This window comes from Loxodonta africana, chromosome 9, assembly GCF_030014295.1.
Source record: "Loxodonta africana isolate mLoxAfr1 chromosome 9, mLoxAfr1.hap2, whole genome shotgun sequence".
In the NCBI taxonomy this organism is placed as follows: domain Eukaryota; kingdom Metazoa; phylum Chordata; class Mammalia; order Proboscidea; family Elephantidae; genus Loxodonta; species Loxodonta africana.
The window spans coordinates 67,333,243-67,344,508 of NC_087350.1; the positions used below are offsets into that span (position 1 = coordinate 67,333,243).

Consider the following 11,266-nt stretch of genomic DNA (forward strand, 5'->3'; position numbering starts at 1 on the left):
GTAAGTAAACCAGTATAACTCAGCAAAAAAGTAAGGGCAGGTTTTACAAATGCCTTGAAGACTGTGATTCCTGCCATGTTTGGTCCTGCAGAGACTGTCAAGAGCCCAGAAGCCAGAGGGGTAATGAAATTGGCTGCTATGGGGCAATGGATGGGCAGGAAGATGTGTTCTGAGGTGAGGCTTGTGGCCTTTTCATCCACAGCTAGGGCTTTTATCTTGAGGGCTCATATTGCTTTTCTTCCCCTTCCATCTTATGCAAGGGAAAGGTACCAGATTCCCTATTCCTTTTTTCTGGCTAAGGTCATGTGATGCTGTCTATAGAGGCATTGATACTAGGGTAGAAGACTAAGCCCAAAATATTTTTCATATATGTTCAAACAATATAAATAGGTTATAACCTTTTCTCTCTCTGTGTACATACATATAAAACGTATGTATAAAAATACATATATTACATCAGTCAAGAAGTCAGATGACGTATTGCATTGGGCAAATATACTGCGGGAGACCACTTTAAAGTGTCACTTTGAGGACTAAGGTGCACCTGACCCAAGCCATGGTATTTTCAATTGCCTCATATGCTTGTGAAAGCTGGACAATGAATAAGGAAGACAGAAGAAGAACTGACATCTTTGAATTATGGTGAATATTGAATATACCATGGACTGCCAGAAGAATGAACAAATCTGTCTTGGGAGAAGTATAGCCAGAATGCTCCTTAGAAGTGAGGATGGCCAGACTTTGTCTCATGTACTTTGGGCATGATATCAGTAGGGACCAGTTCCTGGAGAAGGACATCATGCTTGGGAAAGTAGAGGGTCAGCAAAAAAGAGGAAGACCCTCAATGAGATGAACTGACACAGTGGCTGCAACGATGGGCTCAAACCTAGCAATGACTGTGAAGATGGCACACTGTTTCGTTCTGTCGTACATGGGGTCACTATGAGTCGGAACTGACTCAATGGCACCTAACAACTACAACATATATTATATATGTATAAAAATACATACGCACACACGTACACATATATATGTTTAAATATTCTTCTTTTGGACATTTTGATTCAATATGAGACCAATGAAAAATACTGAGATAATAATTAACCCAGGACATGTGCTCCATCATACACTGCCCCCCACCAACCTCTGTCAGAAAGAGGTCTCATCTCTGTGGCATTTCCTGTCCAAAAGAGGTCTCAGCTCTGTGGCATTCTCCCAAACCCACAGCGCTCCTGAGCAACCTTCCATCTAAGAAGTGCCTGGAACTGTGCAGCCCAGCACTCAAAGTCTGTCCATGTTCTCTTAGGCCTCATCCAGTACAGTGTAGCCTCTGGTTTTGTGTTTTTTGACAGAGAAGATTCTGGGAGAGGCAGAGTCCTTCTTAAAATGAAGGGTTTGCTTAAACCAGGGATGCTACAAACAAGGGCAAGGGAAGCCTGTGTGATATCCTTGCAAGAACAAACTTCTCTTTGATACGTCAGTAACAAGCTGTTCTTGGGGACACAGACTGGCTTAGGAGAGTCATTGCTGTTAGTTGCTGTCGAGTCAGCCACAACTCATGGCTACCCAATTATAACAGAATGAAAGACTGCTAGATCCTGTGCCATCTTCCTGATCATTGAATCATTAACCATCATTAATAAATGAACCTCAGCTGCTGCTCATCCTGGCATTCTACTAGAGTTACCCACATGAGAAGCAGCTGCCTGCAGGCAGCAGCTGGCTCAAGGCTTCATTGACTTAATTGCTATGAACTTCCCCATCTACACCGTCATCATATGTTTGGTACATCTCTCTCAAAGGGCTCCCAGTGTACATGGCCTCATCTGCAACTGCATGATTTCCTGACTCACTGAGGTGCCCCCTAAAGCCTCCCAGAGTGAACTTTTTAACCCATAGTTTTGGTCAACCCATCCCAAGCAGACCTTCCCAACTTACCCAGCCAATCCCAAGCAAAACCTCCAGATAGATTTGAGTGATCAATAGACAGGAACATCACTTTATTTAAATAGATCAAAGCAGGTACTTCTCTTGATCAGCCACTCTGACCTGAGATAGGAACACAACTACATCACTTTCAGATTGGTTTATGTTTAGGCTCTCTCTAAGTAATACTGAATTTGGTCTTTTACTCTATTTTGCCTCTTTGAAACACAGAACACGAACTCCTGGGGAGGAGGCAGACTCTAAACTCCTTCTACTGTTGGTCTCCCACCACTATACCAGCGGTTCTCTCAGAACAACAGTGGCAGCATTGGCATCACCTGGAAACTTGTTAGAAATGCAAATCCTCAGACCTACTGAATTGGACACTCTGGGGGTGGGGCCCAACAATTTGTTTTAAGGATCCCTCCTCCATGTGATTTCGTTGCGAGCCAAAGTTTGAGAATCACTATTCTACAGCAAAGGAGCCCTGGTGGCACAATGGTTAAGGTGCTCAGCTACTAACCAAAAGGTGGGCGGCTCCAACCCACTAGCTGCTCTGTGGGAGAAAGATGTGGCAATCTGTTTCCATAAAGATTTACAGCCATGGGAACCCTAAGGGGCAGTTCTACTCTGTCCTGTAGAGTCACTATGAGTCAGAATCAACTTGTTGGCAGTGCGTTTGGTTCTATATCACAACTGGCAAAACGTCTATCTCAAATGGCAGCTGCTGCTATTATTAGAAGTCCTGAGTCCAGCTGGGTCTCCCTATGTTGTCAATTACTTGAGGCTCATAATAAATCAGAACCAGCCCAAACATTCTCGTTGACATGTGATAGATTCAGACTTGTATACCTTGTATAGATGCCTTAAAGATTCTTCTATAATAACAGGAATTTTCCATCTCAAGACACTAATGGTCTTTGAAGTTTTTCTGTTAATTTCGGTAGAGCAATATTCTGAGTTACAATAATGTCAGTGATTATAAGGAGTGGCTTAATGTTGATAGATGTAGCAAACGTGCACTACTTTTCCAATGATTCAAGCATGTGGACACCAAACCCACAAAACTGGCAAAAAGGCAGCCTGATTTTGCAACATCATGAGAGATCTAGGGGGTGCTGTTAATACTACTTCACAGTATCCTCATGAAATCCAAATAAGTCAACACATAAGGAACATACATTGTAAAGTTCAAAGCTCCACCTACATCTGGAGGTCACAGAATGTTGACCTGTTGGCCATAAGGAACTTTGTTGTATCCACAAAATTTTTAAAGTTTCTAAACTAGTTGACTATTTTTGTGTGCTGTCAAGTCAATAACTTTTTTTTTTTTTTTTTAACGGAGATCTCACATTTAAAAAAATCAGATTTCTGGCTTCTCTTGAAAATGGCAACATAGGGCCCATGGTCTCACATGGGATAAATTAACTGCATCTGAGAAGTGGCATCTGCTCTCCAGGTTTGCACACTTTCCACCCAACCTGTGTCACTCACTTATATTACATGATGGTCCCTGGAGCCCTCTGTGTTTACAACTCCTGCCCACCACAAACAATCTCTTTGTTTTTATTACTATCCTCATGCACTGGAAACTCTCAGTAGTTCCATTATTCATCTGAAATCTCCCAGTTTGGCAAAAATTTTGAGATTAATAGAATTCATCTTTCACTCTTTGTGTCCATGTTCTGTTTAAAGATGCATGAATTACGATTTGCTGGTTCACTATTCCCTATTTTAAATAGAAACATTTACTGAGTGCTTACCATATGCCTTCTCTGTGAACTTCCCATGAAATCTCTCAATTAACCATCACATCAACTCCATGAGGCAGGAATTATCATTATCCTCATTTCAGCTAGAGATGAGGAAACCAAAGCACAACGAGGTCATAGAGATAGTAATGGAAAAGCCAGGAATTGAACTAAGGTCTTCTGACTCCAGAATTCATGCTCAAAACTCTGTCAGACTGTGCAAAGCACCGACAGCCCTGGGGGCCACCATCTGCATGCATCACTGCCCTTTTGCCATCTCAGTCAATGTAACCAGATAAGATCAAATTACGTGTTAATCAACATCTCCAAAAGGGATCAGTGATGAAATGTGGGTAGTTCAAAAGAACAAGAGCAATGGTCACAAAAGCACTGGGTAGCTCCAGAAGAAATATAGAAACACCTCTATTGAGCCCTGGTTTTTTCTAAATATTGACATATCATAACACACAAATCCCCTTGCTTGGCTTTTTTTATGCTGTTTTTTTTTTTTTTTTTTTTTTAATGATTGCTATTTTTCTCAGAGCACCTTAAGGATTGCCAGAGTTGTTGCTCTTTGTCCCACGAGGCCAAAACCCAAAATACTCAGAGGTACAACTAAGTGGCCAGAGAGGTGTATGACCTTTGAACATGCTTGTGTAAGGCCTGCCTTGGCACTACCAGACCCAGAGTGACCCTGAATGGGCCCAAGAGTCATCTATCTGCTGGGCAGCCCTAAAGACAGCCAGGGTGAGCCCTTCCTCAGCACCAATATCCCAGGCCAACAATATTTTAGGCCTTATCTGAGTTTATAACATCTAAATGAAATAATTAACTTGTAATTTTAAAAGCAGGGTGTTATTTGTGTCTCTGGGATGGAAGAAGATAGGGAGTAAAGGGCCAGGATCTTAAATTCTCCAGTCTTTTGCTAGCCGCCCACCACCAACATAGGTTCACAGAGGGTATGTATGGGGGTAGTCCACACATACCATAGTGTTTATTATGGCCCCCTTATCCCTGAGGAATTCCTGATCCGAAAAGCTAGTGAAGTTGTCCATTGTAGCAAAGACTTTTGGCCTAGGCAAACCAAGCTAAGTGGCCAGAATCAAAAGCAGACTCGTTGGCCTCGTTGGCTACTGACGCTACACTCCAACCCTGGTACTCAAGAGCTTCTTGCTCCAAGACAACAGAAGGCATAGAAAGATGAATCCTAGGAAAATCCAACAAGTATTTCTCTGTAAGCCCAGTGCCCAACCAGTCTATGCCATCTACCTACACCTAGGCCTACTTAAGACAGAGAACAGGATCACATAGCTGGACAATGAATAGGGAAGACCGAAGAAGAATTAATGCCTTTGAATATTGGGGTTGGTGAACAATATTGAATATACCATGGGCTGCCAAAAGAACAAACAAATCTGTCTTTGAAGAAGTACAGCCAGAATGCTCCTTAGAAGTGAGGATGGAGAGACTTTATCTCATGTACTTTGGACGTGTTATGAAGAGGCATCAGTCCCTGGAGAAGGACATCATGCTTGGTAAAGTAAAGGGTCAGTGAAAAAGAAGACCCTCAGTGAGATCGATTGACACAGTGGCCGCAACAGCGGGCTCAAACACAGCAACTATTGTGAAGATGGTGCAGGAATGGGCAGTGTCTCACCCTGTTGTACATGGGTCGCTATGAGTCGGAACTGACTTGATGGCACCTTACAACAACAGGAGTCACAGGCTCGCTAACCATACCATTTCACTGAGAGTTTCAAGAAGGGGAAAGACCCAAAGTGAAACCCCAAAAAGGAAAGATTCCATAAAGGCACATCCAGGCCCACACTCCCCCAAGCTCACCTCCCTCCTCCTTGCCACAGGACTTTAGCTCAGTATTATCCTAGTGGCAGCTCCAGCCCATATCAGAGCACCATTTTGAGGCTAAATGTGCCACTAACACAAGCAATCAGGAGTCTTGAGGGACCGGGACTTCGTAAAACTCTTCCCCATCTTACTGTGTGAGTTTGGAGACTACCCTGAACACCTCAGAATTAAGGCAGCATATGCAAGGTTATTGAAAATCATAAAATACTACACAAATGCAAAAGATCATTTTTATTATTCTGTGTTCTTAAATGACAAAATTCCCTAAAGAACAAATGTAGGTTGGATTAACATTTTATTTTTCTGCAGTTATGAACACATTTATGTGGGTCCCTAGTAGTGGGTTGAGGTCTTGTCCATATGACTCTTAGGGCTTTTGCCCAAGACAATCTCTGTAATGTTTAGCTATGCTCGCACATGCTCAAGGAAGAATATCTTCTCCTGGATGCACAGACATAACAATCTCCCCCGCTCCAAAGCTGGTTTCCATTGAGACATAGTGGCTGCTTCTCCTAAGGAATGTTACTCATTCAGTACATACGTTGGGCATTTCCATGCACTAAACCCAGGCTTGGAAGACTCTCAAAAGGATGTGGGCTGTGTTGTCTTGGGCTTTCCCAGTCCTACAGACTCAGTCGGCTTCTCCTCATCAGCTCACGCTCAGCTGCTGGAACCACTTGCACAGTGTGATCATGGAAAAAGTCTGAGACGCTGCCATCACCTTGGGTGGCAGTTCAGAGCAGTAGTGAAAGTAGGGGCTCCAGTGGCCAGCTGTGGGGGTTCAAATCCTGGCTTTGACACTATTTGTTTAATGATGGGCTAGTTATATAACCTCTTAGTCTATAAAATATGGATAAAATAGGAGTACCTACCTCATCAGATGGTTATTAGGATTAAATAGTAAGGCGTGCTAAAAAGCACTTTGCACAGTTGTCCTCACTAAACATAAAATGCTCGATAAATGGCAATTATTATTCCCTAGAATTACCATTCACATTTATTCTTTTACGGAGGCATTTTACTATCTTCTAAAATTACAGCTACAGATGAAAGCAACAGCCTGAGAAGAGAAATGGTTTTCAAAGATGGGCTCGCTCCTCTCTCGGCAGGAAGTAGGATGGGATACATCTTTTCTCATTGATTTGTCTCTGGTCTCAACTGGAAGATTCGATTAAATCTTTGTAGTTTCTGAAACAGTGATTAATTCCTTCGGGGAAAAAACCCACAGATGAATATGTGACAAATATTTTAGGTCACAGGACATCTGTCCTTTTAGAACGGAAATGTGCAAAGCGGGGAGGATCTTCCTTCTTGCGGCTGAAACTTGGAGACACTGACTTTTCTGTGATGTCAGTACCTTCCGCAGAGGACGTGCTCTGTAAACACCTGCCAAATAAATGGATGGATGAATCCCCAAGTCGGACACCCTGCCCCGTGTCTGAAGCAGCTAGGGGAATTGCTTCTGGGCAGATCCCTGGCCATTGGTTAGAGTTGGGGAAAAGGATAACCAAGCCTCTTCAGACTCTTTCCACTTCAGATTTGAGCCTCTATCCCCTACTGGACAACGCAGCAGTGTAGACAGGTATTGAGGGCTCTGTCTCAACACTATTTAATGGCAACTGCCAGGTGCTTCACCTACATCATATCTAAACCTTGCAACTAGCTCCTGAGGTAGAACTTATGCGCCCATTTTATAGATGAAGGAATTGAAGCCAACCCTTGCCCGAAGTCCTACAAACTGGAACCCCAGTGTATGTGCTCTGCCTCTTGGACAGGAGACAAAGTTGATGAAGGGGTGAAGACTCATTCTCTTCCTCCCTCACGTATCCAGAGAGACTTCAGGAGTGCCAGCTTTTGGGGGCAGACTTGTGAGCGCCTCAGGTCTCCTAAGAATGCCAGGAAGGTGGTAGAGAGAAGCAGGGTTTGCCAAATTTGAAGAACGTGCAGCTCGGTCTGCATCACACAGAACTATTTACTGATGTGGCCCCAAGGCCTCAGTCCCTAAATTGTCTAATATTTCCCTCTCTCCTTTCTCTCTCATACACACAACATCTCACTGTTAGAAAATCTACACTGATAACAACTTATGTGTTTACTGGCACATTCGTAATGAGCTGCAGCAGCTCCCCCAGGTACACTAGACAAACTCAATTCCACAACTGAATAGATAGAAATGAGTATTGTGTTTATTCTTCTCATACACTCAAGAGAGTTTTAAAAATATCACTAAATCTTGAAAATCAACTTGGCCTCTGCTGAGATTACTCAACCCCATTTGGAAAGGGGTGGCCCCAATGTTAGCTGCTACTGGCTCCACATTCAGAAAGCAAGTCCTTTCATGGGCTTCAGCTGTTCCTCAGGCATCCAGTAAAGCTGGTCATGCAAAGGCAAAAAATGTGACAACTGTTAGAAACCTTGAGCAGCAGCCTATGCTAGAGACTGGGAGTTCTCAGGAGCAGTCACTTCAACGACAGCTAAAGCATCCTATTATTCAGTTTATACAAAACACCCACCAGCTACATGGCACCAATAACTGAATATCTCCTTTCTTATCAAGCTCATGACATACTGGCCACACTGCCTTGCCACTAACTTTAGAAACCATGAATGACTCCATTAACCATCAAAATATACATGCGAGGGATAGGGAGAGAAAGAAGAAACAGCCTTCCTGAGTTTGGAGAACCACTTTCAAAGGCTGCCTGATAAGCAAACCATAGCATTTCAACATGGCCAACAAACGTTCCTCTCACTTTGGTGGTAAAGTCTCTAAGACATTTCAGATTTGAAGAGTTTGAGAAAGAGGGTCTCAGAGCCACGGAGAACGCATCAAATTCTTCTTAAAAAGAAGGGTCTGTGTGCATTTTCCCCAATGAAGTGTCGATCCAAAGGCTTTTGAAAACATTTTAACACACTTTGCTTCCAAAACATTACACACTATTTCTCCAACAAATGTATGTTTCCAGGGAATTCCTGGAAGCACACACACACATACACAAAAGTACTTAGGTGGAAGAATGTCTGGCGATTCTTCTACGTCAATATGTTAACAGACCTTTTCTTTTAATTGTTATTATTTCATATAGCAGCAGTAATCATTCCCTCATCCACAAAGGAAATATATAATCCAGCTGTGGTGGCTCCAGAAAACTGCCACATCTGCGGATCACTGGCAACACTGCCACAAGATTGCTCAAATCTAGGCAGTCTCAGAGAGTTCTCTTTTATACCCAAGATGCACAGGGGTACCCTTTTCTGAAAAGGCACATAAACTTTGCCAAAACTGGTTGCTCTTTTCTATGCTGAAAACAGATTTCCAGACTATCCACACCCATAAGAAAGAGACTCCATTCCAATATTATTCCCCGGGCCCCTTTGTTACATGGAGTCCCCAGACCCCTCCAAGGTAGTGGCTGGAGCCGGTGCCCTTGTCTATATCAAAAAGAGAAGAAAAACAACGAGCACTCCCGCTTCCTGGGAGGAGGTTCTCCAGCGAGGCTGGCAGAGGAGCCAACTGCTGGTTTTCCACTTAACAGGCAAACGAGCGGCTTCCGCAGAGAGGATGACAGCCACAGTTCCAGTCACCGTTCTCTCTCTTCTCCAGTCTATGGATTCAACGTTTTACTGGGCACCGGGTGATAATATTCTGGGAGTCACCACACGCCTCTATTTAGTGTTCCCCCAAAGCCCGGCAGCAAGCATCTTATTTCTGAACCGATCCACACATTTAAATCTCTAGCCCGAAGCGCGCCCTGAGGGTTTATATCTACAGAGATATAAAAGAAAAGGCAGCACAGCTGAACCTTGACAGACTTTTCCTCCCGAAACACATGCCTTGCGGCTCCTGTGCTGGAATGCCGCTCGCCCCCAAACACCTGGGGGTCCCTTCCATTCTAGACAATAAAAAAAACAATAGAGCAAGAAAATAAAATAAAATGAAAGTGGACTTACTGCTATGGCTTGCAGCCTTTCCTTGTGCAACTCCGCCTCTGCCATCCTGGAGAAGGACATACAGGGAAGGGAAAGAAAAAACACACGCTGTAGTCACCCGAGGAAACTGATGGGCACCCCGGGGGGCTTTGCTAGAACCCGGAGGAGAATCGAGGAGCGGTTGGGGATCACTCGGGGGGCGGAGGGCAGAGCTGTGCGCACTGCTGGCTCGCCCCAGCTCAGCCTCTGGCCCCCGCTCTCCCGGCCACCTGGCTGCGTCCCAGCGCCGCTGCTAAGTGCATCTCATCGCCGCCGCTGCTGGCCCGTCGCGGCCGAGCCAGCCAGGGACGTGGGCCGCCGGCAGCCGGGAGTGCGCGCTCGCCCAGCGCTCATTCTCCGCCCTGACGTCTCCGCGGCTCGCTCCGCCCCTGGGGTGTGGGGGACCAGCTGCAGCAGCCCCGGGCGGCTCTAGGCGGGCAGGAGACGCCGGGGTTGCCAGGCCGGGCGGGTAGGGGAGAGGCGCCCCGCCGCGGTGGGTCCCTAAGGCGCAGACGGGCGGCGCGCGTGCGGGTGGGCACCTGGGGCGCTGGCGCACGGCAAACCGCTAAGGTGCACGGCTGGCGCGCCCGGGTGGATTCACCCTCGCCGGGCCTGGAGCAGGGCAAGGTGGCACCTCCGCGGGACGGTGGCCTGGAGCAGATGCGGGTGGAGTGGCTTTTGGCAGAATGCGGGACCGAAGCACGTGCGGCTTATGTGCTGGCTGTGGCCACCGAGTGTCCTGGGAGCCTTCCATCTCAGGCCATATGCTTGGGTTCCACGTGGGTACATTTCCAATGGGGAAGGCCTGCCTTGCCCACATGCCCTAGATGGCAGGGTCCTCAAAGGTCAAGTTGGCCGAGGGCAAGGTATATCTCAAAACATACCGCCCTCCTGATGAGGCCGAATGTAGCCTTAGAAAGAGGGTTGAATTTGCAGTCCTCGGTGCTTAATATATATATTTTTTGGTTCTTAGCTAGCCTGGGTTTTACTTATTAGCTCAGGAGCCTTGAACAACTGGTAACACCTCGGAACCTCAGTTTCCTTATCTGACAAAAACAAAAACAAAAAACCCAACAACAAACCAAACCCACTGCAGTGGAGTCGTAGCCACCCTATAGAACAGCCACCCTACAGGGTTTCCGAGGAGCAGCAGGTGGATTCAAACTGCAGGCCTTTTGATTAGCAGCCGAGCTCTTTAAACCACTGCACCATCAGGGCTCCATCTGATGAATGCAGATCTCAATAGTTACCTCACAGAGCTGAGAGTGTTGAATGAGATAAACTACATAAAGATGCTTTATAAACTACGTTACAGATGTCTGTTCTTATTATTCAGTGACATTCTGGGCCAAAACTCTTTGGAGCCTCTTCACTTCTATACAGAGCCTCTGAAAGAAAAAGTAGGATCTGACCACTAAAACATCTCTCTCACTCTTTTATCAAAACAGGAGACAGGTACTAAAGTACACCTTCTGTGACATGCCCTGGGCTAGATGTGAGAGATGGGTAAGACCCAATCTGAAATGAAACAAATGCTTAAAAAAAAAACAAAACTCAGCATTCAGAAGGGACCTGCTACCATTCCCAAAATCTATGAGCAAAATTTCCTCCATAAAATGAAATTACAAGCACTGAAAAAATGAATGTGAACCTTTTAGAATCTTGATGATTCTGTAAATGCAGGACTTAGGGCATTTCAAAAGGTATTCACAGAAATTTCTCCAAATCATCTGTTTCCTGTGCAGATTCTTGCA

At 45.2% G+C, this 11,266-nt stretch overlaps 1 protein-coding gene across 3 annotated transcripts in view; it reads right to left on the reverse strand.

The window, feature by feature from the left end:
* Window positions 1–9,799, reverse strand: part of PALM2AKAP2 (PALM2 and AKAP2 fusion) — a 401,677-nt gene extending 391,878 nt beyond the window's left edge. For 2 of the 3 annotated variants that reach the window (XM_064291625.1, XM_064291624.1), the window contains exon 1: window positions 9,495–9,554. In XM_064291625.1, the coding sequence (XP_064147695.1) occupies window positions 9,495–9,554 (60 nt within the window). Of the gene's footprint in view, window positions 1–9,494 lie in introns of all 3 variants that reach the window. The other variant, XM_010587767.3, reaches the window with a different exon arrangement.
* Window positions 9,800–11,266: the final 1,467 nt, after the last annotated feature.